General features: G+C 41.0%; 5 protein-coding genes and 1 non-coding gene across 6 annotated transcripts; 4 read left to right on the top strand and 2 right to left on the bottom strand.

Annotated features, from left to right (window-relative positions):
- Positions 1–3,982: 3,982 nt before the first annotated feature.
- On the top strand, positions 3,983–9,781 carry RTC5 (Restriction of telomere capping protein 5; the record flags this gene model as incomplete). The annotated part of the gene is made up of 1 exon (XM_064823497.1): positions 3,983–9,781. One exon carries the CDS (start codon positions 3,983–3,985, stop codon positions 9,779–9,781), a length of 5,799 nt encoding a protein of 1,932 aa, XP_064688322.1.
- Positions 9,782–9,931: 150 nt separating this feature from the next.
- On the top strand, positions 9,932–10,005 carry ATC70_004187. The gene has a single exon. It is a non-coding gene; the product is annotated as a tRNA-Val (tRNA).
- Positions 10,006–15,003: 4,998 nt separating this feature from the next.
- ATC70_004186 (uncharacterized protein) lies at positions 15,004–18,377 on the top strand (the record flags this gene model as incomplete). The annotated part of the gene is made up of 18 exons (XM_064823496.1): positions 15,004–15,088; positions 15,164–15,301; positions 15,363–15,491; positions 15,548–15,645; positions 15,696–15,786; positions 15,846–15,907; positions 15,969–16,253; positions 16,309–16,416; positions 16,470–16,693; positions 16,763–16,936; positions 16,989–17,037; positions 17,093–17,142; positions 17,201–17,220; positions 17,275–17,336; positions 17,391–17,514; positions 17,566–17,631; positions 17,689–17,796; positions 17,863–18,377. The coding sequence occupies 18 exons, from the start codon at positions 15,004–15,006 to the stop codon at positions 18,375–18,377; spliced, it is 2,388 nt and encodes a 795-aa protein (XP_064688321.1).
- Positions 18,378–18,576: 199 nt separating this feature from the next.
- Positions 18,577–19,688, top strand: ATC70_004185 (uncharacterized protein; the record flags this gene model as incomplete). The annotated part of the gene is made up of 2 exons (XM_064823495.1): positions 18,577–19,090; positions 19,153–19,688. The coding sequence occupies 2 exons, from the start codon at positions 18,577–18,579 to the stop codon at positions 19,686–19,688; spliced, it is 1,050 nt and encodes a 349-aa protein (XP_064688320.1).
- Positions 19,689–19,802: 114 nt separating this feature from the next.
- ATC70_004184 (uncharacterized protein) lies at positions 19,803–23,288 on the bottom strand (the record flags this gene model as incomplete). The annotated part of the gene is made up of 7 exons (XM_064823494.1): positions 19,803–20,534; positions 20,588–21,201; positions 21,261–21,519; positions 21,586–21,778; positions 21,836–22,361; positions 22,426–23,188; positions 23,244–23,288. The coding sequence occupies 7 exons, from the start codon at positions 23,286–23,288 to the stop codon at positions 19,803–19,805; spliced, it is 3,132 nt and encodes a 1,043-aa protein (XP_064688319.1).
- A 519-nt stretch (positions 23,289–23,807) lies between these two features.
- On the bottom strand, positions 23,808–26,268 carry ATC70_004183 (Cation_ATPase_N domain-containing protein; the record flags this gene model as incomplete). The annotated part of the gene is made up of 4 exons (XM_064823493.1): positions 23,808–24,232; positions 24,294–24,413; positions 24,465–25,191; positions 26,038–26,268. The coding sequence occupies 4 exons, from the start codon at positions 26,266–26,268 to the stop codon at positions 23,808–23,810; spliced, it is 1,503 nt and encodes a 500-aa protein (XP_064688318.1).
- Between the last annotated feature and the right edge of the window lie 139 nt (positions 26,269–26,407).

Below are 26,407 nucleotides of genomic sequence, written 5' to 3'. Positions count from 1 at the left end.
GATTTGTCGAGATTGTTGCACCTTCCTCATCCATATTTTTACAGATAGTCGAAGCAACATCACTTAGTTCACCAACAGCCTAATATACAAAGGATGGACGATATCTTTTTTGATGCTCATTTCGTCTAAAAATTCAAGCCAGAGTGTATTTCTTTCTTCTTTCTCAACTCAAGATCAGAGTAAAGAAAAAGCTATTACTGGCCTGCCATTACTGGCCTGCCATTACTGGCCTGCCATATTCTGCTTTCTAATGTGTATCAAAACACGTATACGGTATTGGCCAATGTGCTGTCAATTTCCAATGGCAGTGGCGGTCTTGCACTTCTTGCTAGCGCTTGAAAACCATATCCTGTATTGTGTGCACTCTGGGCCATCGTGCGAAGGCTTCTCATAAACAGTGTCAAGGCCAAATCAACATCAAAAGGCATTAAAGCGGGTAGGGATTGTCAAGTAGTGTATATCAGAGGAGGAACATAGACTGACAACATTGAATATTTTATCGAGGATTGGAGAGGAAAAGTTAAACCTATCAACAAACCACATCTACAAGAGTAAGGAATTAAGTGAATGTTTGTAGGAAGAGGTAGATGTGTCTAAATGCTCAATGTAGTATAGCCTCTTACATTATAGCGTATTTCGTTTCATCAGCCTGAAGGAAGAGTTGCGCGCCATGCTGTGCTTGGATGTTATCATGGACAAGAGAAGCAGGTATATGCAGCAGAACGCAAGCAAGTCAATCATGTCGCTTACTTGTCTCAAGGTTTTGATGAAAAAGAAAAAGACTATCATTAAGAATAGCAACGGCATAAAAAACAACTGAGAGGTTGAAAAGAGGAACCGTTTACTGTAAAATAACAATACATATGAAAGATATCTTGTTACACATCGTTGAATGCAGCTTCTTCTTTGAAACAAAATACAACCTCTAATCATCATAGTATCTTTAATATATTACTTTTGTTTCTAGATGGAGCACATCCAGTTTCCAGTAGGTACCCCTCCCCTCCGAGAATCGTCCAGAAAATGATTTCTTTTTGCAATGTAACAAATAACGGTAGATCAAATACTACATGTCAAGAGTTTTTCTCTTCAATTGAGAAATAGTACCAGTCCATGTAGTAGATACTAGAGCAGTTTATTGCATATTCAAAGTAATGCATAACTCGTATGCTCTGCCATATTTATGGTATTTGCGACATATAAAATGGCTATACAATGTCATTCTTTCAGATAGCATAGATGGACAAAACGAATGGGTGTTTTGCTCAATGCAATGACTTTTCTCTTGCGAAGAATTTGGTTAGGAAGAGTATCGCTCATACTACTTTGTATTCGCACCTCGAATGGGAATTGCTACTATTTACTACCTATTATCCACAAAAGCCTTGAGATCCATGTTTTATCGTAATATACAACATTTGCTCTCATTTCGTAACGATGCTTCTCTATAGAACTCACGCAGGACCTAACATTTCACATAAATGGCCATTTACTGAATATGCCAAAAATTCAACTACTCTCTTGCTGTATCACATTAGCTCAAAAATTTGGTGGTACTTCCGTAAGAGCAGATGCACAAAAGAATCAGTGGATTCAAAACCGGTGCATTTAATGCATTGGTGCAAACTGCGCATGGTCAATGGCCATAAGCATGAACGTCAATGTATAGCAGTATAACCGTGCGCTATATCCTTTATATACAGCCCTATATTATTTAACTTGCGGTCGTAAAACTTGTGCCATGCAGCATTCAATAGAGATGAGCATGGCATGAGTAAGCTTGGATCCATCATTGATAATGAAAAGAAAGACCTTTTCAAGCGGATACAGCATAATACAATAGAAATATTTAACGCGTAATTTTTTGCGTGCTTTATAAAGTACAGCGATGATTTCCTTCACCTCCTTTATAAGATTTTCATCTAGATCAATAAAATCATCTGTTCTTCTAACATAGTAATAGCTCCATTTTATCCTGCTTAGGACGCGTTTGTGGTAGTGCCAGACATCACCATTTTAACCTCTAGGTTGTTCGTTATGCATTTCTTCCCATCTCCCAAATCAAACCCTCTCATACTGATATAAGCCTTTGAGGGCGATGTCAATGAGTAATGACGGAACACTAAAATAGAATTTATACATTAATAGCAAAAAGGTACGCTTTTGTATGTTTGGATGACAGTTTAAGTATATTCAAGCGGTCAATTGTTAAACCAAAAGTCAGGTATCCTAATATAATTTTCTAATCACATGGCGGCGCAAAATTAGCAGAATGTAATATGTTATACGGTACATACAGATCGATATTTTACGATAAATATCAAGCTCTTTTAATGATTACATTTGCACTTGGTAATCAAGGTATACGTATTGTTGATGGAAAGAAAGATTGTAATATACTCTCCGAATAGCTATGATGAGAGTCGAACTTAAAGGGTTCTTTAGGAATGTTCGTACTAGATTGGCGCTAGTAGCTAGACTCCAGATAACAAGAAGAAAAAAATGGATGATGTTCATTAAGATGCGGCTCCAAATACTATATATACATGCATTGTTCTTGGTAATTGCTGTTGTTATTCTCTTATCTAACTTAATTTAGATTCGAATGTCAGTGCCCTGATCGAAATGTAAACCCAAATTGAATTTCTTTTAACTTAATATCCAATCTCATGTACCGCGTTTCTGAGCCGATTCCATTGTTTAAAGTAGCAATGCCCCAACTCTGTTGTTGTAATTCCGCTTGTATATTGTATCGATTCCACATCAATTGGTTTGCACCTATTCTTAGTCAAAGTCCAGAGTTAAGTCCACAATTCAACATGGTAATCCTCGACTGTCAGTACGCAATCTCATCCAGATCCATGACTAATTTATCGATTCAACAATGTCAGTTCCAAATATTGATTAGATCTTCGGCTAAACTTGATAAGAAGCACCACGAGTAAACGGATACGTAACAACAACCCAAATAGAGATGACACCAATTGAGTCAGTCCCCAATATTAATTGGCAATACACCAGATAGATAACATCAAACAGAATAACAGTAAATACTTATATTATCAACGCACCACCAAGAGTTAAAACACAATAACATAGCAATAAATGCATGTATCAATGCCCCAGAGTATTACACTAACAAAAGGCCCTTTCAAGTGAATCATAGCAGATAACATATAAATTCACGCCTTGAATCCACCACGTTCGCACATTTTCTTATATAGAAAGTTGTCCTTTTTACGAAAGAAAAAAAATGAAATTATGTTAGGTAAACAAAGTAAAAATAAACAATCAAAATAATGTCAGGGTTGAAGGGTATTCTGACAGTGATTTAGATCTGCAGGATATCATTGACAGACTAAACACAAACAAGAATAAGAAGCGCAGGTTTAAACCTAGAGCGCCAGCTACCAGGAACATTAAACAGCGATTAACCTGGATAGCGCACAACATTACACAAACTATATTGGATAAAATCAATGTTCAAATCTAATATTAATAAAGCACCTTTTTATCCATTCAACTAAAAGAAGGCTATAACATCTTCCTGCACACTCTCTATATCTACTTCCATTTATATCTCGATCAGATCTCAGATTGCATATACTATCTCTACGTATTAGCATCTGACAATTGGTAGCAACTTCTGTTATTTTTTAAATCCTTTTTTTCTATTTGTCGCCTATAACAGATAGTAAACAAAAGTCGATCATCAAGGCACGCCGGCTAAGTATTCATTAAAGGGAAAGATCGAAACATCTATATTAGATCTTTGCATTTACTGAATCATAATAGTCAACCCTCTTTACTACAGTTGTTCATAGTTCCTCTCTGTGAACACTACCTACCCCATCTCGTTCGCTGTTGATTCCTATTCCACGAACTCGGAGATCCCAAATAATAATCCAACTATCAAAACAAACACACAAATCTCGAGTCAACACTCTCTCTGGTCTCTCTCACCACATTTTATTAAAACAACATGGCTGAAGACAATCAACAACAACAAATACCACCCAACTATGTTCAATTCATGGAACAAAACCAACACATGCTCACCAACATGATGACTGCCTTCATTCAGGCACAAAATCAAGCACCTGCTGTCAAGTTGCCAACACCACCTACATACAGTGGCACTCGCAATGCAAGTGAAATTGATGCCTGGATTCGTTTGATTGACAAACAAAAGCTGCACAACAGCTGGAATGAAGAACGCACCTACAATTTTGCCTCTTCTTTGCTATCTGGACGTGCTGCCACTATTGTTGCCCATTATGAAGATCCCGACAGTAATCTTACCACACCTACAACGTGGATGGAGCTGAAGGACATTTTGATTAGCAATTTCCGTCCCACCAACGATCAAGATTTGGCCCGTGATGTTTTGGTCACCATTCGCCAAACCAGTTCAATTCGGGATTATGTGGATCGTTTTATGGATGCTGTCATTCCCATCAAGGATATTAGTGAACGTGAGCAATGTGATCGTTTCATGAGAGGTTTAAAGGACAAGGAATTGATTGCCAAAATTCGCGCCATGCCTATTGAATCACGTACGTTGGAGAAGCTGTTCTCTGATGCTCTGGCTCATGAATTCGCCCACCATCCGGAGATCAGTGCTGGTGTTCAGACAAACACTAGATACAATAACAACAACGGTGATGTACAGCCTATGGACCTAGATGCCATCATGCATCGTAACAACGACAACAACAGTAACAGCTACAGCAACAACAACAACAGAAACAGAAATAACAACAGGAGAAACAACAATAATCGCGGCCGTAATAGGTATGATCCCAGCCTCACATGTTTTCACTGCAAGAAAGTTGGACATACCACCAAGAATTGCCTCTCCCGTGCCACTGAAATTATGCATGCATTTGACAAGTTGGATCTGGACACTAGACGCAAGCTTTTCAAGAATGTTGGTGTTTTGAACTGTATTTTGGATGTTGAATACAGAGAAGAGGATAACCATGGTTGTGATTGCAACCAATGTCAAAGTAGTAATAAAGCTAGTGGTTCCTCTTACCTGTTGTCCCTGTGTGATAAAATTGCGGTTGAGAAAAGAAACGCACAGATGGATGAATTGAATCAAGTCATTGCCATGATGGATTCCTCTGTTGCGTCTTCTCCTGCTTTGGTTTCTGTGCCTGTTACTACCCCGGATAATGTCTCTGTACCTGTGCCAGACAACAATCCAGTGGTGAATTTAAACCCTGTCGTTGCGAACTCAAATACTCGTCGTCCTGTGGAATTGTCTCCTATCATTCAAGATTTGGATACGTCAACCACCATTGACCTCACCACTGACTCTGTGTACCTGACAAATTTATTGAATGCAGCAAATACCTCAACTCTACCTTTGTATGGAGCAACCGTCAGACTCAACCATTCTCTGGGTGTAGTCAAAGTCAAGTGCCTAATTGACAATGGTGCTAGTGAAAACTACATCTCAGGTAGAATTGCAAACATGATTGAAGGCCATCGTAGCGTGATCCATGGAAGAGAGGTTGAAACTGCAGGTGGCAATGTATCTCCTATTAATGAAAAGATTGTCTACGATTTGAATTTGCAAGGTCATACAAGCCCAATGTCAGCATTCGTCTTTGATACAAAGTTCGATGTCATTCTTGGTAGATCCTGGCTCAAGGAACACAAGCCTGTTGCAGATTGGTTTGATGATACGTGGACCTTGTCTTGTTGTGGTCCTGGTAAAACCACTATCTCACCCACGTCGTCTTCCTGTGTGTCAAGCACACCAACTCAACAACCGCCTGAATTAAATTACTTGGTATCTCATCTTCAAGCAGAGAAAATGTTGAAGGAGGAAGGCACAAATGCATGTTTCTTGTACATGATGGATCAAGGAGAGAAGGATGGCGCAAGTACTGGAATTACTCAAGAGAATGTGGTATGGACAGATCAACTGATGAAGGATTTTCCAACGGTTTTTCAAGACAAATTACCTGGCCTACCACCCAACAGACAAAATTTCTCACATGTGATCAACGTTCCTGAAGGTGTCAATCCCATCAACAGACCTCCTTTTCGTATGAGTCCAGCTGAACTTGATGAATTGCAGCGTCAACTGACCGAACTGCAATCTCTGGGCCTCATTCGACCATCGTCGTCACCATGGGGTGCTCCGGTATTATTCGTCAAGAAGAAAAATGGTGAAATGCGAATGTGCATTGACTACCGCGCTCTGAACAAGGTCACTATTCGCAACTCTACCCCTTTGCCTCGCATTGATGAATGCCTGGATCGTTTGCAAGGCGCTTCGTGGTTCACTTGCCTGGATCTTCGTTCCGGCTACCACCAAATTAGGCTAAAAGACTCTGATATCCCACTTACTGGATTTAATACCCGATATGGTAAATGGGAATGGCTCGTGCTGCCTTTCGGACTTTCAAATGCTCCACCCAGTTACCAAACTTGGATGAACGGAGTTTTAAAAGATTGCATTGACAGATTCGCTTTGGTTTACTTGGACGACTGTTGCATCTTTAGCAAGACATTAGAAGACCATATCAAGCATGTTCGTCAAGTACTCTCCATCTTTGAAAAGGAAGGGCTCATTGTCAACTTGAAGAAATGTGAATTCGGTAAGCGTGAGCTAGAATTTCTGGGTTTCAAGGTCTCCGCGAATGGTATTTTACCATCGTCATCGAAAGTGAAAGCTATCCAAGACTGGCCAAGACCTACTAATGTGCAAGAGGTGCGTCAATTTGTTGGATTAGCACAGCATTATCGCCGTTTCTGCCCGAACTTCTCTTCTGTGGCTGCTCCTCTTACTGAATTGACTCATGGTAATGGTGCTAAGAAACGTGCTATTGTCTGGAATGATCAATGTGAAGTTAGTTTCAAAGCTATCAAACAAATGCTAACATCATCTCCTTTATTGAAACTACCTGATATGAGCAAGCCATACCGCATTGAAACCGATGCAAGTGACTTTGGAGTAGGCGCCGTGCTTTTACAGGAGGATCCTGATTCTTCTACTTGGTTGCCAATTGCGTATGAATCCAAGAAATTATCTCAAGCTGAACAAAAATTGCCTGCCCAGGAACGTGAACTAATTGCTATCATCCATGCTTTGAGAACATGGCGATGTTTTGTGGACGGTTGTCAAGGTGGTTATACTGTGTATAGTGATCACAAGCCTCTGATCTACTTCAAGTCTCAACTGAACCCAACACCTCGTCTTGTTCGTTGGATTGCAGATTATGAGGCATTCTCGCCAAATATCGAGTACAAAGCTGGAAAAGACAACGAAGTGGCGGATGCTCTCTCAAGAAAACCAGATTTACTTGTGGAAAATGGAGAGAATATACCTTCGTTGGCACCTGAATACTTATATGCTGCTTGGGATCAGTTGTCTGATACTATCAAGACTGATTGGCCTATTCTGTATGTCGACAAGAACTACGAAAAAATGAAATCAGATGCATTGCGAAAACGCATGGAAAAGGAGGAGGATCAGTTTGTGGTACGCCAAAGAACAGTGTATCGACTAGTCAAGATGGAGGATGGAAGCATAAAGCAAGTCAAATTTATTCCGTTCTCGGATCGTGCTGATTTGGTTTTCAAGTATCATGAAGCTTTTGGCCATGCTGGTATCAAGACTATGCTAAAAATGTTCACTGAAAGGTACTGGTGGCCAGGTTTGCGAAAGGATATTCAAGACTGGCTGAAAATTTGTACTGCTTGTCAGCTGAATAGTCGCCGTGATCAGGTTCATCAAGATGTCATGCATCCTCTGCAAATACCTCAAGCTTTTGATCGTTGGCATTTGGATTTTGTGGGTGAATTGCCTACAACTGGAAACGGAAACAAATGGTTGTTGACGGCTGTGGATTACCTCACAAACTGGCCTATTGCAAGATCAGTACCAGTAGCATCTATGGAAGCGGTAGCGGATTTTATCTATGAGGAGATTGTCATGCGATTTGGTTGTCCCTCTGAAATTGTGACGGATCGAGGTGCCAATTTTACTAGTGGTCTTGTAACAGCTTACACCAAACGTGTTGGAATAAATCACAAGCTCACCTCGGCATTTCACCCGCGCACCAACTCCAAGGTAGAGCGATACAATGGCGTGATCAAGCAAATGCTTCGTAAGTATGTCAATGGTGCTATTCATCGCTGGGATGACTTTGTGAATGCGGCTTTGTGGGCAAGTCGAATTCGAGTGCACTCAACAACAGGCTTTTCCCCTTATTACTTGGTGTATGGACGTGAACCTAGACTGCCTGGAGATGTTTTGAGACCCTATATCACCAAGGAAATGCTGTTGGACAAACGAACGGTAGCTGACCTAACCTCGCGTGAACTAGAACTACTTGGTCAACATCGTGCTGCTGCTGAATTTCGTTTGAAAGCCATGAGCGAAGCGGACAAGAAGCGTTGGGATGCCAAGATTAAACCCACGCACTTCGAAATGGGTGATATGGTTATGCTGACTCATGAAGGCAAATTTGGCCTAGAACCTCGCTACAAAGGACCCTACATTGTGACAAAGGTGTTCCCTGATTTTGGTACTTATCAACTGGAAACTATTGCTGGTGAACCATTACAATCGTTAGTACATGTGGACAGATTGAAAGCAGCGAAAGGTGACAAACCCAGGGAGCCATGGTATGATCCTACTACTAGTCGTCGTGCTGTTCGTGAAGCCGATTCTCTTCGTATGGCCTCAAATACTAGTTCCACTGACCCCAATGGTACCACTGCTACTTCCTCTTCACCATCACCTTCGATTTTCTCATCAAACCCAAGTCTAAATCAACCTCAAGATGATTTTATCGACATGCCAATTTCTGATCAGAGCACGCCAAACAACAGCTCCACTACACAACCTACTACCACTAATAAACCGCCAACTCACTCTCAATATCATCACATACTTACACAACAAATATCAGATGAGGATAGCTCTCTACATGGGAGTAGTGTGATGGATGAAACAGAGGACAACGAACGTGGATTGGGTCAAATCATGGATGGATACGACTTTTTGTCATCTACTGATAGCGATATTGAAGACACAGATCAACCGCCAACACTATCCCCACCACATACCATGTCTCCACCACCATCTCCTTCTACAGAATCGTCTTATTTGTCATCTCAGTCTACAGTATCGAATATAAGTAGTGGTGATGCAGCAATAATCAATGAAACAGTCAGTGTTGATACAGATCTTGAACTGGATGAGCGTGTATCAGAGCCAGAAAACACAGAAATGGTGCCAGGTCTTCGAAATGAACCTCATGTTGTTTCTCCTGCCAGCCCACCTTCCGTTATTCAAGCTACTCCAGAACCTGATTCCACTACTACTGTGAATTTTTTCCCTCCTGCTGCTACAAACCAAACTCCCATTGCACTTACTTCTCGTCCTGGGCCACCAAAAAGTACTTTTGTCTTCAAAACTCCTGCCATTCCAAAGATCCACACGCAAAATGAGACCACCCAACCTGCAAAAATCGTCGATCTCTCTTCTCATATGCCAAACACTGCCACTGGTTCATCAAGTTCAAGTGATGTTCAGGGTCGAACATTTGTCTCGAAGGGGGGTGATGTCAGGGTTGAAGGGTATTCTGACAGTGATTTAGATCTGCAGGATATCATTGACAGACTAAACACAAACAAGAATAAGAAGCGCAGGTTTAAACCTAGAGCGCCAGCTACCAGGAACATTAAACAGCGATTAACCTGGATAGCGCACAACATTACACAAACTATATTGGATAAAATCAATGTTCAAATCTAATATTAATAAAGCACCTTTTTATCCATTCAACTAAAAGAAGGCTATAACATCTTCCTGCACACTCTCTATATCTACTTCCATTTATATCTCGATCAGATCTCAGATTGCATATACTATCTCTAAGTATTAGCATCTGACAATAATATCGAAGGTTTCTTGGTGTAGTCGGTTATCACATCTGCTTAACACGCAGAAGGCCGCCAGTTCAAGTCTGGCAGAAATCAATTTTTTTTGCTCTCCGTAGATATAAAACGTCTCACTTTAAATTTTCTTTTCGAGAATTTTACAAATTGATATAAATCTAACATACTTCTTCATCAATACTACTGGTACATCAGATACAGTTTTGAGCTTCAATTAAAAGATATACAAATTAAGATATGATACTGCACAGCTTCATTTCTCCTTGGCAGGTGCCAATCCAACCCAAACTCTTTCGCCCTCTTCATCCATTTTGCATTTCAGAGCATTCTCAGACCAAACAAATTTGATCCAGCAAGGAGTATCTTTGTAAAATCGGCAATGTAGGAAGAACAAAGGAGTGCAGGTATGTAGTTTCATTTGCGTTTGCGACATACAGTTGGTTTTTTCTTCTTTGAGGCTGGTGCTGCGAATAAGAAAGAGACAAACCCGTCAGTGAGTTGTTAAAGACAACTGACACAACGTTCGCCACTTATAATACTTTGAACATATGGTAGATGGTTTTCAACTTATTGTATTCAGGGGGGCGGTGTGTCTTCCTTCAGAGTTACCAAATATCTTTTTGCGAACTTCAACCTTGATTTCAAGTTTGTCTCCTTGATGGCTAGGCTTGTAATGTATATTTATAGTTTTGATGTTAATATGGTAATTATATAACATATTATATACATTACGTTCTTTGTCAACAGCTTGCGACCCAAGTAGGCGACTGATTGGGACAACCTCGGTTGTGTCGCATATAATTTCTTCTCTTCTTCATAATAAAGATCCGATACAGTATGGCAACCATCGTCGCCATCGAAGCTTGTAAAATCCAGAATGTTGCAATACAACAGACTGTGATACATTCGACATTTAGAGACACAATATCTTTTCACAAGCTGGCACCCATTTACTTTTGCAAATGCAACTCTTCAATGTGCTTGGGTTTTCCTCACGATTCCTTGACGTTGGTGTGCAAGATTAAAGGTTAAATATTTATGGGGTCTTCAGCGAAGGGGTCCTAACGCCCATCATTGAGTAAGGCGCATTGAATATGCCTATTAGTACAAGACTTACTTCCAAATGGCTTTCTTGAGGTGGCACGTACGCATTGCCTTCCTTCACAAGCAGATCTGTTTCTGACTGGCGTATCTTGTTGAACGTCAGGAACTAGAGGAAACGTGTCATGGTCTTATGCTTTCTATCAAGCTGTTAATAGCAATACTTACTCTCTTTACAGTGTTACTGATCATAACCCAATCGATATTGTTCTTGTTGTTTCTAAACTTCTATCATGAGATACTTATTGATAGCTGTACTATTTTCAACCATGTTTACTTACGAGATTTAGTTGTTCAGCCTCATTTTGAAAATGTTCGGATACACCTCTTTGTCGAGAACTTGATTTCAGAAGAGGGTTTATTCAATAGAAAGCAATTATCTTGAAGTACGTGAGAATAAGATATATAAGATAATCTGCAACTAGCAAGAATGGATGAGAGTCTAATTATTCATCCAGGCAAAGCTAAATCATGATTAGCTTGCTGGAGTTGTCTTTTAGCATGATTAGACATTAGTTGATCTGAGTTGACTTATTTGTCAATCTAATTAATAGAACTTTTATCCATTGTTATAGTATATAAGTAGGATCATCTACCTGGCCAGTAGAGAGACTTCAGTTTACTTTACACCTGTCAGTTTGATAATAAAATATACCTTTATCAAGTTGACATTACTGTTTTTTTTTTATTCTTTTTTTCCGTGAATTTTAGTCTATAAAGCCTCAAATTCCACAGCAGCATCTACTCAAAATTAGCTATTTTCTAAAATCACCCTTTTCTCAACAACCATGCTACCAATGCAAATTTCAATTGCACCATCGTTTAAAGGGCAAGAGCGGGGCTCAAATTGACCAAAACTCCGGTGTCGAAATTTGAAAAGTCGCAACCCTACTTCTAATTATGGAATTTCTTGTTATCCTGTATTCTGGTAATTATAAGAACCAATTTTCATTTAATACGAAAGAAAAGAGAAACATATGATAATAATGCAACAACTCCAGCTTTCGGCATTTTGGCATTTTGGCATTTCATTACTTTGAAGATGAGATAAACTATATTATTAGATTTCCATCAGAAAATATCCAAATGTAAATTTCATCTTTTTTGAGCCAAGCTATTATCCAAGATAAGTAACACTGTATAATAACTGCAGTTGCTGCATACTAATTGCAAGAGTGGCATACTCTAAAGAAAGAAGAGGCGACAAATACTGAAGTATATACCAAAGGTATGCAATGCGTTGTAACATAAATAGAGCCTTGAAACATACATGTTCAATAATGAAAGCTATCGCATGCGCATGGCTCACAAATTGTATTCTAGAATACCGGTCTTGATTCACCAGATAAGTGGCTAAATAAATCAGCAATACGCTACTAGATAACGGAATTATTGGCGAATTCTAATTAAACAGTTGCTTGACAAAAAATATAAAACAAACAATATATGTAGATAGAGACGTAGAATACAAATTTATTGGACACTATCCTAATTATGAATAAAGAGAGGTTAAGAGTATTTCTATCTGCTTGTTGCCTTAGCTCCTATTTCACTGTTACAATGAATAATTGATTTCGGTTCGTTGGCGTCAATCCTTCTTATAGTATGCAGTTCTTTGTTTTTACCTTTTTTCTTCTCGTCAAATTGGTTCTGGTGCTTTTCACTTCGTTGGTGCTGTTGCTTCATTGGGTTGTCTTTGGTGCTGCTTTGCTTGCCTAGTTATCTTCCAGAACTGTTTAGCTTGCCTGATATGTCGCTTCTGCTGTTGCTTGCTCGTTTACCTCCTATTCTTAAAGACTGCACTGAAAATCTCAAATCTACTGAAGTGACATTTTCAAAATTCTTTGAAACACAAACTCAATCTTTCACACTATACTACCAATCTCAGATTAGTGCTACCACATGGCAAGATTTAAGACAGCACTGGAAAGATAAATTGACAAGACTGGCCTGCAGTCAAATAATCAATACGTATTGAATATAATGGCTCTTGACAAAAATCCACTTCAAGGATTATAACAAGGATTACAAGATGGACTGGAAAATAGACCGCAACAAATGAAGTATAGAAGCCGCAACACCAGAGAGGGATCAGAAAATAAACCGCCAAAAAGGGCCTTCTGGAAATATATGCAATGCACGTACATGATATCAAATTTGACTGTATGTTTATAGGAAAAAAAGCCAGAGGAATTATGCACAGGCTGTCAGCTCTATTTCCAAAAATTTTAGTAGTGTCTTTAGTGATGAGTATATGAAGCTAGGGATCATCATTGTGAAATGCACCACCGAAGAACCCAATGTTACAATCAAAGACAAGGAAGAGTAAGTAACATATAGTAATATTCCACCACAATGATCCAATGGTTTACTTTTCATAAATTATAGCAGGATTCATAGCAATATTATTGATTTTATTTCAAAATTGGATGATAATGGCACCCATATTACTCTCAAAGATCGGTACCAATACTTCAAGGAAAAATACGAGCATCCTAAAGCCTTAAACAAAAAGATAGCTGCTACTACAAACGCGATGCTTAATACCAATTGAGTGTACGTAGCAAGCCATGTAGATACTTATTTTTAATGCAAGAGGTATTAAGAAGAGGATCTTCTACTACTGTCAAGGGGCTGAAAGCGAAGGACTATAGCGCACACTCCACAGAGGCTCAAATACTCAAATTCTTAAAAATTTGTTGTTTTGTCATCTTGGCCCATTCTAATGCTAATTATATTTTTGTCGTAATCACATGTTTGAAGATACAGGCTACGAGAAATTGATTTCTTATTCACATTTGTCAGACTTATGATCAAGTGTTAAGCAAGCTACTGATATAAAGATTAACAGGCTTGGTACGGACCACCTTGAAAAAACTCATATGTATTACCTATTGACCTCATACCTATGGCACTTGAGGGTAATATTAGGTGTATTGATTTGTATGACAGAATATGACAGCCTGAACAACTGCATTGTATTATCTGATTTTGATACGACTTCCGAAGCCTCACCTAAAAAGAAGCAAGAGCAAAAGCTGATTCTGCTGCCCCTCATGATTGCTTGGATGGGAAGGGATGGTGGACTTTCTCCTACGCATAAAGAATTATCATTGATGCTATGCTTGTATTAACCTTTGTATCCAATCTCAAAACTTTACATTGATTTGCTAAGATAGTAATTGACATGTCAAAGGCTCGTCGCTTTTGGAATATGTGAATTGTGTGGTTTTCGAAGCAGCATAAGCAAGTGCTTATTACAATGACACAGTTGAAGCTAGTAGCTCCATTACGAGCTGAAACAACAATAAGCTTTGTCGGTAAAGAGTTACATTCACTTTTATAGTTGCATAAAACGTATACCGTTTGTGATAGATGCTACAAGCAATTTATTTTGTGAAAGTAGCGCCAATTTTAGAAGGAATCCATGCAAAAAAATTGAATTAAGCAAAAATATACACTGTTCCATTCAAAACGATCAGTAACAAGGGGCATCAACAGATGTTGAACGATTCAAATGCAGTAGACATGTAACACTTTCATGGGCTATCTCAAGCATCGAAAGAATAAGCCTGCATCAAATGAGCCCGCAGCAGTGCTTCGAACGTGATGGGCATTTAGAATGAATACAACAGTTTGAATGATTCTTGTCAGGCTGCTTATCTTTGAGTTTGTAATAGCAATTTATAGTGACGTAGGCTACTCAAAAAAATGGATCGACTGAATTCTTACATGATGGCTTACTAATGGTGTAATCTACTAGATAATGGATGTTGAAAAAGCACTCACGTACTCAACAAATCGAGTAGAAAAGACTTGCTCATCATTTTGAAGTGTGCTATCCAGTATAGAGCCGTTGAATCACTGAAAATCGGATGGTGATCGTCTTACCTAATTTGGTATATTTATCAGGTTGATTAAAAACCGCTTTTCATTCCCTTTTCTTCTTGTTTTTTTCAGCAATATTCTACATAAAATATGAGTGGTCATGGAAGAAATTCCTCTGTTCATATTGAAGAAGAGCTGGCACAGATCAGAAGATACGAAGACTTTTCTACGACTGGTAAAACAAGATCCAACAAACGCGAAGACCATTTCATTCCTTGCATAAAACACTGACATTTGATTTTTATCCAAGATTGGGTTAGAGACGCCATCCTTGAAAGATACAGACAATCCTCTGTGCAAAACTTGAATGTCAACGACAATTCATGGCGTGCCTGGTGGCATTTGACATTTGAATCTACGGAATCTTGGATTGTTGTATTGCTCGTTGGTAACATGCGAAACAGACAATATTTTCTTCAGATGCATTGGCTGATGTTTTCTACACTTAGGTGCGGCTATTGGACTCATGTCAGCACTGATTGCCATCGTAACAGACTGGTTGTCTGACATAAAATTGGGCTATTGTTCAAGTGCTTGGTGGCTGAATCAAAAGTTTTGCTGTTGGGAAATGGAGGACGGTAAATCACAGGCAGAAATGATGGACACTGGCCTACAATATTGAAGATTTTCATAGGAAGTGGCTCTTGCAACGATTGGACCACATGGAGTGAGTTTGTACATTTAGGGCCTGATGTCTATATCATCAAATGGTTGTTTTATGTGATGTGGGCAGTAAGTACCTGGAATTCAAGTCTCAGCGCAAAAGTATTTACAGTTACTAGACCTTGTTTGCCACAACCTGTGCTTATCTGGTCAAGAGATATGCACCCTATGCTGCTGGATCCGGTATTTCAGAAATCAAGTGTATCATTGGTAAGCGCACATACGATAATACCAATACACGAATCGAGGATTGACACACATGACGGCAGCTGGATTTGTGATGAAGGGATTCTTAGGCGGATGGACATTAGTGATGAAGAGTATCGGCTTGGTAAATGACAAATGGAGATCAAGGATTGTATGTGTAATCTTTGGCTAAGGCTATACATTAGACAATGGCTGTGGCTTCGAATTTGTCTATTGGTAAAGAGGGCCCTTCAGTGCACATGGCATGCTGTGTAGGAAATGTGATTTCTCGTTGCTTCAAAAAATTCAAGACGAGTAAAGCTGAAATGAGAGAGATACTTACAGCATCCAGTGCTGCAGGCGTTGCAGTTGCATTTGGCTCGCCCATTGGAGGTGTGCTATTTGCATTGGAAGAAATGAGCACGCATTTTCCCAACAGAACCATGTGGAAGAGTTTCTTTTGTGCCATGATTGCCACTATTGTACTCCAGGTATGAGCATCAACACCCGTTGCTTCTGTCAAATAATTGATGGTTATTATCGTAGGCGATGAATCCCTTTAGAACGGGTAAATTAGTCATGTTTCAAGTGAGTTATGACAGAGATTGGCATTTCTTTGAGTATCTATTTGTGTTGGTGATTGGATTATTTGGTGTAAGTATGTAGATCACTGAGAGATACTCAGGCGGATATTGACCACAGCGTAGGGTTTGTACGGTGCGCTGGTTATCAAGTACAATCTGATTGTCGCTCAATTCAGAAAGAATGTACTCAAAAACTATCCCATTGCAGAGGCTGCTGTGCTCGCATTTGTAACAGCTATTCTTGCTTATCCCAATGTCTTTTTGAGGATTGACATGACTGAGATTATGGGCATCTTGTTTAGAGAATGCGAAGGTGCAGGAACCGAAAATTACTATGGTCTATGCGAGTAAGTAAACAAAGACATAGTGCTTGGCTTGTGAGATTACAGAGCATAAGCTAATGGGGATTGCCACAGCAAAAGCGAAACTGGCCGTATGGTTCTGTTGCTTTTCGTAGCCACTGCTCTTCGCTGTTTTGGCACCATCATGACCTACGGCGCTCGCGTTCCTTGCGGTATTTTTGTCCCTTCCATGGCCATTGGTGCAACTTTTGGAAGAATGATTGGTTTGCTGGTGAAATCTTGGCAAGAGTAGGTTGCTTATATTGCATAGCGAGCTGTTATTTATAGAATGGCCACATAGATCTGATCCAGAATTCTTTCTATTTACGTCCTGTCGACCTGATATGCCGGTAAGATGAGCTAAAAAGTGGATGGACTGAGATTGCATTAACCAGTGATGTGCAGTGTATTACTCCAGGAACATATGCTTTTCTCGGTGCAGCAGCTGCATTATGGTAAGATGCCAGAGAGCTCATTTGAGATGTTGCTTTATTGACTGTTTTATCATTGTAGTGGTGTCATGAGAATCACCGGTAAACCAGAGTGATGCTTGAGTATGGCTGGAATTACTAACAAGCTCTCTATAGTGTCTGTTGTGGTAATTATGTTTGAGCTGACTGGTCAGATCACGTATATTTTGCCTACTATGGTAAGAAATACATTGAAATGCAAATTATGACATGATCTAAGCCATCATGGATAGATTACTTTGATGATTACTCGTGCAGTCGGCGGATGGTTTGGATCTGGTGGCATTGCTGACCGTTATATTCGACTGAATGGATATCCCATTTTGGAAAATGATGAAAAGGTGTTCAACGTGCCAGGTAATGCTTTATGTGAAGAGGACCGGGAAGCGATTGACTGACGCAACATAGTGTCGCATGTCATGCAGGAAAACATGACAGTGATGACGGCTGCTGGTATGACATTCAGGGATATAGGTAAGGAGCGACGTGATTGTCTGGCATGACCTGACACCTCTCATTTACTTGTAATAGAGAGTATTTTGGAGAATACAAACTTTCAAGGATTTCCAGTGGTCGATGATTCTCGGTCCATGATACTCATTGGTTACATTGGTCGATCTGAACTGAGATATCTGATCGGTAAGCTAGCTCTGCCCCCCCTCCCCCCCTGCAGCATTAGACAATGATACCAACGAAATTTGATAGAAAAAGCAAAAGTCAACAAAAAGGCCCACGATGACACTATTTGTCGATTTACACCTGACGGAGATGAGCCAGAAATCCTCACTAACCTTGGTCTGGATGAAGGAGACCATATAAATGATACCAACAGAGATCTACGAGGTTCTTCAGAAGTACTGGACTTTGGCTCCTACATGGATCAAACACCAATTACAGTGCATCCAAAGCTGTACCTGGAAACTGTGATGGACATGTTCAGACAACTGGGCCCTCGTGTTGTTCTACTGGAAGAGCGAGGCAGACTGAGAGGTTTAGTGACAGTGAAGGATGTGCTCAAATACGAAGCACGCATTGATAGCTCAGAAGCAACGTCCAACATTCAATACACAAGAGAATGCGGCGGCGTGTTTGACAAATTTTCCTCTTGGCTCTCTCGAAGAGATCTGTCCAGACGACCAGCACAGCAAGAGTATACGCAACTACAAAATAGAAGTTCACTAGAGGTGAATGAATCTCATGAGCTTGATGGTAGACTTTAATAAAGATATATTTATTTGAAAAAGTGCTATAAATGTCCTGCTGTGATAAGCTGATGGTGCCTGAATACCTTATTAGAGTAGATCTAAAATTAGCCAGGAGCCATACACAGGGAGACCAGCCTTTTTCTTAATTGCTATAAAAGCTTGAGTAACCAGAATCTCTATTCTCACCCTTTCTTTCACTTGAATTATACACACAATGTTTTGGAAAAAGAAGGAAAAGAAGGAAGAATCTACCAACCCTTTTGAATCAGGTAGCCAACCATCCTCTCCTGCTCCATCGTACTCTCCTGCTCCTTCCTATACCTCGCAGCAACCATCACAAGAATATACCCCTTCTGCTGCTTCTGGTGGTAGTCGATACGGTCGTTATAACAATGGCAATGATATAGATCAAAGAAATCAACTGTTTGGTGGACAAAATGATAGTCAGGATTCATACAACAGCAGAGGCAACGACTACTCATCACGACCTCAGCAGAATGCCCGTCATCAGAGCGATTATGGTAACAGTAGAACTGGCCGGGGAGGCAATCTGTATGGCAATGGTGATGAGGATGAGGACGACGAGGATGTACAAGTGGCTGGTATGAAGCAACAAATCAAAAACATCAAGCAAGATTCCTTGGCAAGCACTCGTCTTGCGCTGCAAAAAATCAATGAAACAGAAGCCACAGCCGCCAACACCATGAACATGCTTGGCCAGCAATCATGTAAGTAAATTAGCCCTCATTCCCTCAAATGAAGCTGTGGTGTAACTCGACTCTATTTTTAGCCCAAATTGCCAATGTCAATAGACATTTAGATCTGTCCAAGGCTTACTCTGACAAGGCATCCAACCAAGCAGACGAACTGAAGCAGCTCAACCGATCTATCTTTATCCCTGTTGTGTCCAATCCATTCAGAAGAAAGGAAAAGGAGAGAAGAGAATTGGAGAGCAAGCAGAGAGATCATGCGGAACATATGGCTGAGCGCGACAATATCCGTCAATTCGAGTACGAGTCCAATGCTCGTATTCAAGAGACTGCGCGTATGAACAGCAATCAACGCACGGAGAGAAGAGGTCGCTCAGAAGCAGATCGTCGTAAATACCAGTTTGAAGAAGATTCCGAGGACGATGCGATTGAGGATGAGATTGATAACAATTTGGACTTGTTGGGTGATGCCACTTCTCGATTGAAGAACATGGCTGTGACAATGAACACAGAGCTGGATCGTCAAAACAGTGAACTGAACAAGACAATCAACAAGGTGGATCCATTGAGCAGAAAGTTGATTGCTACTACAGATAAATTAAACAGAACAAGATAATAAAGAAGAACACGTGTTAATGTCTTTTATTTGATGATGCCTCACACCTATTTCAGGTCACTAATAAAAAAAAACCTTATTTGAAAAGCGGATGGGGGGGGGGGAAGGCATTTACTACTGCCTGAGAATTTCAACCTGAAAGACGGGCTTGATTACCTTCATATCGACCAGAATACTGATAGCCACCCTAGACAATTGTTTCAAGGTCTGCTTGATCTGCTCTTCATCACCATTGTTGTTGTCTGACCAAGCAAGTTCCATTTCATGGAACACGGGATCATATTTGTGCTGTCTACCAGGCAGAGATTGATCATTGATGACTACCGAGAGCTCCAGATCGTATTCAGGCACATACAATTGCAACGAATCTGCTTTAAGCTGGGTCACAAACGAGTCGACTGTGATCTTTTTGACCTCTTCATTCAAGCACTGACGGTAAATGTAAGCTGCAGTGTACAATTTCTTGCTCTCCTGTTCAGCAGCCATCTTGAGCAAGTGTGCCGAGTTGCAATAACGAGCAATCTTGTCAACCAAATCGGTATTTTGACTGTCTTGACCCTCTCCCTTTAATGCAGCATCCAATTGTCGTTGAACACAGATCGATGCATAGTTGTGAGTGGGTTCCGTGAACACAGTGTAAATGGACGCACCAAAGCTGGTATGGCGGAATTTTGAAATGTCAACAGAGCCAGCGCTGTAGTATTTGGAGGGTGGCATGGCTTGACGGATCATGTGGACCAACGTGTCTTGCTTCTCTGTGCTAGTCTCTTGCTCTTTAACCAAGTTGAGCAAGCCCTGAATTGTGCTTGTCGATGGTATATTATCAAAGTAATCCTGGATAGTGGCCTATCAAAGACATTAGCATATATTTAAAGAGCTGAGTATGATATACCACTTACCAGTTTGGACATGTTGGTTGGCGCTTGTCTACACAGCAAGGCTTGATCTGGGAATCGAGTTGATACCTTTTGAGCCACTTCGATATTGGCCAAAATCAGCAACTCTTGAATGAGAACATCTTGTTCTGTTTGATGAATGCGTTCAATGTCTTGAGGGTAGCCGCTGTCAGCCAATGTAAACTTTTCAAACGCGTGTGCAAGACTCACGCCACCCAGTTTGTGCAGGCGATTGTGCTGTAATTTCTTGCAAAGCTTCAGTAGGGTGCTGGCATCTGTAGTCAAGTGGTTGACATCCACATGCTGCTTTGTTTTAACAACTGTTTTCCCAATCCAAGCGTGCAACAAGACACCGTTTTCTGTAAAACGACACATGACTGAATAGGCTAATCGTTGCTTGCCCACGTCAAAGCGACAGTGTGCTTTCATAAACGACTCTGGAAGAATAGGTATTTTTTTGTCTACTAGACTAACAGCACAGCATCGTTCTCGCGCCTCACGGTCCAAGGGCGTGTTAGGAACGACATAAGCAGCGACATCAGACACATGGATACCGACTTCATAGATGCCCTTTTCAACAGATTCAGCTGGAGTGACCGAGAAAGCGTAGTCAAGATCTATAGCATAATCAGCCGTGTTAATTCTCATCCTATACCCGAGTCAGAGCTCATAGTACCTTGATTAGCATCGCCGAATGTAAAGATGTCAAATTGCTTCTGCGATAAATCACGACGCCCTTTCTTGTCCTCATGTGAGACCTTGGTAGGCGTAGAAGCAGCTGCTTTTATGACTTGCTCAGAGAACTTGGCATCCTTGATATGATGGTCAGCTATCAATATGCCTGAATGTACAGCTAGTTCGCCAACCCATCCAATTTCCTTTTCAATCGACCCAAATGGATGCAACGAGGTCACTGGCCAGCGCAAGATGTTGCCCTGTAATGCAGTTACCAATGCCGATCAGTACATATATACGTGTAGTAGAAACACATTGGTATTTACCAGAAAGATTCTGTTTTTGTATTCTTCGTGGTATTTGATAAAGTCGGCAGGCGCATTCTTGATGGGTACAGCGACCAGTGGAAGTCGCTTATCTGCAGGAATAAACCAGATAATCTTGGGGCCATGTGTCTCTTTCTTGTCACGACTACCGTTATCCAAGGTTTTAGCGTGAGGGCGATACAAGGACAGGGTTCTATGCACAAGCGTCTAGTGAGTAGCTTATAGAATAGATGTGTATGCTATGATTTACCCTGAAAATAACATGTTTTTGGGTCTGTCAAGGATGCAGACTACTCTGCCACAGTATTTGGGTCTCTCTGCCATCTCTGATCCAGCATCCAACAGCACACTATTGTTGTCTTCAGGTATGGACGACAGGCCGCCGTTTGAAGTGATTGAAGAGGCGGCGGCGGTTGGGCCTCCGTTCAGCGACATGGCAGACAATCGTCTTGTATAACGCACCTGTCGCTTGGTCAGTTTCTCGTTCAACATGTCATCCACATCCACCAATTCAACAGCTACTTGATCGCCATTCAGCGCCCTATTTCTGTACTTGGACCCAAAGATATAGATGGAAGCATCCAATTCCTCACACTCTACATTGGCTTCAGAGCTGTCTTGCATGTCTACCTTGAGCATGCCTGAATACAAGACACGCGATCGCACTGCTGCTGCTGCTTCAGTGGGATTCAAGTGTGCAGGATACAGTGGTTTTCTGCCATTTGTGGGGTGATCCTGACTGGTAGAATGCTGTTGATTGACAAAAGTGTTTGGCACTAGCAAACACGTTTTGTTATTTGTGCGCCCAAGTTGATCAACATGTACACATACTAAACTCACCAGATTGACTTCGACTTCTGTTGGGAGGAGGTGCTACCAACGTCATATGCTCTTTGTCATTGTTCAGTGGTGATACAAGCGCATCCGCATACTTGTTCTCCCCGTCTTTTTCTTCCTCCAAAGGCAAGAAAGAGTTTATAAAGACGGGCTTACCAAATCGCTGATGCTGCTCATTGATTGTCTGTAATACAGAGCCATTCTTCTTGATGCTGTTGTCATGTTGATGTTGCTGCCTCATCTTTAGTGGTGGTTCTGAGTGTCTACGCACTCGCTTCCAGGCATTTACATCCTTGTCTATGGCTGATGCTGTGGCTGTGGACTCGTCAGTATTTGTGTCCGGAGTGATGGAGATGGATGGCAACCGCTTCATTTCGCTGATGATGTCCACGAGTGATTGAAATGCCGGCGATTCATCCTTTTCTTCTTTCTTGGAAAGACTTGCTCTGTGCTTTGCTTTGGATCTGACGCCAGTGTGTGAGCTTCTACGTCTGCTTTTGTGGCTGCTCTGTTGCTGCACTGCCATGAAGAACGGATCATTGTCTGTTGAGGGTTGCGCCTGGTTTCCCATGTCATGCCCGTTTTCTTCTTCTTCTTCTTCTTCCTTGTCCTCCTCCTCTGTTGTGGTCTCGGTAATTGCTGATGATCTTCTTCGACTGCCTCTTCGTCTTCTTCTACTGTTAGGAGACTTTTTCTGCTCTTGTCGAGCATCGACGGCTGCCAACATCTGATTGGGACGTAGATGGCTCTCGACGGCCAATGGATGCTGCTTAGCCATGGTTGAGTATGCGCACACAATGCATATGAATGCCTCCACTTACGTGCAGATGACTTATTTCCTGTACTTGGACCTGTCCCTTTTGCATGCTTGAAATGAACCCGAGAAAGAAAAAGGTAAAGATGAGTTCACACGCCACTTTTTTTTCTTTTGGTTCACTCCAATGTTGGTTTCCAAGGAGTCACGAAATTTGGAACGCATGAAAAATCATGCGTCATTTGTTTATATTCAATCAAACCTTAACCAGTACAAACGTACTTGTCACTCTTGCCCAAAAGAAAGGGGCGTCAATTAGGCTCATCACGGTGATAAATTGCTTTATTTACGCGTTTTTCTGATGTCTCATCATGCATTTCAAGTCTGGTTCCATGGCCATGCATTTTGTGTCGGAGCAATTTAGCAATGCATCCACATTTGAGCTATAGATCAATCATTTATTATCGAAATAAGGTTAAAGCAATTAAGGGAGAGGGATGGTGGCTATGAACAATAAAGCATTTAAAGGATAGAGGGAGGGTGAGTTCAATGTGAATATTTATATGCGCATGTCGTCAGAATGGGAGATTGGGGTTACAATGAGGAAAAGTCGGTTATAGAGCATACGGGCTTAAAAGGTGGCAAATTTTCCATCGGGTTGTGGTGGTTGCTGTTGTTGCTGCTGCTGCTGTTGCTGTTGTTGAGCATGATGAACAGGTAAGGCTGGGATAGCAAAGACATGTTCATGCTTGATTTGTGGAGACAGCGATGAGGTGGGCGTCTTTGGTGATGTGGGTGCAGAGGTAGGGGATGTAAGACCGTCTTCAGCCTGTGCTGCTGCTGTCTTGGCTTCTTTTGCCTCTCTCGCTGCTGCCTCTTTGGCTTCTTTCGCTTCTCTAGCAGCAGCTTCCTTGGCTGCTTGAGCTGCTTGTTTTGCTGCCAGAGCTGCTGCCCTCTGTGCCTTCTTCTGCTCCTCTTTTTCGCGCTTCTCTTCAGCAGCACGCTTCTTCTTTTCCAGTGCTTCTTGCTTCTTTGCTTCAGCTTTAGCTTTCTTATCTATAACAGCCACCATATTAGACACACATCATACACGCACCATTGGGATTAGAATACATACCCTCTTCCACCTTCTTTAGTTCAGAAGCAGCGTTTTCTTGAATGGCGGTCGCAGCACTGAAATCCAGCATTTGCGTCTTTTGAACCTTTTGCAGACCTCTTGGCAAGTTACTGCCTGACACTATACAATCTAGTCAGCATACAATCATAGTGCAAGGAATGGTCAACTTACTTGAATTGGTTGTGCTGGATCTTGGCATGGGTCGCTGGCCCGAAGCAGCAGGTCTGTTTGATTTGATAAAGAGACTATTGCCAGCAGCACCTGGACCAGCACCGGTGGGTCTTGCAGGACGTTTTGTGAACAAGGAAGAAGACGCGCCAACGGACCCCATGGAAGCGCTTCTAGGAGGAGGAATTGTACGAGATCTACCAGCACCAGGAAGAGCAATTGGATTTTGAGCTGAATGCTGTGCTGGGAATGGGAAGGGATTGGGTGTGGTGGAAGTAGGCGATGCGAGACGTTTGGCTTTACTACTCAACTCTGCACCTGCTCTCTTTTGTGATAATACTTGAGCTTGTTGAGCTTCAGCTATTTCGGAGCGTTCCTCGGATTCAACCAGTTCACTGAAGCGAGCATGTCTTGCCTCTGCCGAGATAATGTCACTGGCGTTGGTGGTTAATGTGAAATGCTGAGCATGCGTAGATTTGCGGTCGGTATACGTAGGTGAAGCGTGCTTGGGCGTGATTCTCGCATTGTGTTGTAACAACATGTCTTCTGGTGGATGAAAGTTGATACCGTTCTTTTCAACAGTAGAGCCAATGCTTTGCATCAAGGTTCTAAAGCTTTGAGACCATGCATCAATGTTGAGATCAAACGATTGAGCGCTGGGGTAGTCCTTGAGAATGTGAGCTGTTGTTTGTACAAAGTCGTCCGAGTCGTGCAATGATAGTTCAATGATCTATACAGAGAGTTTTGGGTTAGTAAATCCTGGCTATTCTATATGCAATCTGTCCATGTGAAATGAATGCTTTGTGCTTTGCGATATGTGCTGCATGAATCTGTCGAGCTGTATTCTCCACGCGACGTATTCTGCCTGTCTGTCTGGGGAGATCACATGCATGCTGTGTTGCCTTCTCCTCACACATACCATCTCCCAATTGTGAGCCACAATATTTGCAATTTTAATATGAAAAAGAATGAAAGGTTATTTTAGGTAGCAGAATATATATATATATATATTTTTCAAAGTTTTTACTATTGATAAAGAGAATGATAAAAACTCTAAGCTATGATATAAATATTGTCTTTACCCTTTCAACTTGTAGCATAATCCCCACAATTGAATTATACCCCCTTGTAATGAGTCAACATGTACAAACTCACACGGAAATATAATAGGCCCACCTATTTGATTGCTGATACCATATCGAAACGTATATAGCATTGCAAAGCAAAAAAGTAGAAACATTGTATTCCAGTAGTCGAACTTGAATTCCTCTTCAGCATATTGAAGCTGCGAAAGATGACAATCATGCCTACCATCATGCATGTGAAGAAATATAAAGATTTCAATTCATGCACATGTTGTGGACACTGGAAATACATCCTTCCTCTTTCAATACGCTGCCATTTGCAAATCCACAGCAAAAAAAAAAAAAAAAAAAAAAAAAAAAACTTGCGTGCAGACCAACATTCATCACAACAGCAGCAGCGAAAAGCATCATTTCACATAGCCTTCTTGTATGTGGGAGCAAACAAGAAGGAATAAAGGAGAATTATAGAAAAAAAAAGAATAAACATTTACCTTGTTTAAATTGTCACCAAGAAGCATTAGATCGCCTTTTCGCATACATATGGTCGCTAACAAGACGCCTTGCTTTACTCTACTGTCAAATTGGCTGAAATTGGGTGTGATCATAGTGACAACGTCTTCTGTAAGACCTTTGGCGATAGATGCGCTGTTCCAACCAGGAGAACTAACTTCAGCTGTGAGCCATAGCCGGATACCTTCTGCAGTGTTTCTTTCGTAGGCCATGGTGAGTGTGTGTATATGGTGGGTAAAAAAAAAAAAGATGAAATAGAAATGTAGACGAGAAAGAAAAAAGAAATGAAATAAATTTTTTTTAGCCCCATTTATACCTGAAAATCCTTTTAATTTCAAATGACGAATGTCT

The sequence above is a fragment of the Mucor velutinosus genome (assembly GCF_035048745.1).
Source record: "Mucor velutinosus strain NIH1002 chromosome Unknown tig00001540, whole genome shotgun sequence".
Lineage (NCBI taxonomy): Eukaryota > Fungi > Mucoromycota > Mucoromycetes > Mucorales > Mucoraceae > Mucor > Mucor velutinosus.
This window is presented reverse-complemented; position numbering and strand designations above follow the sequence as displayed.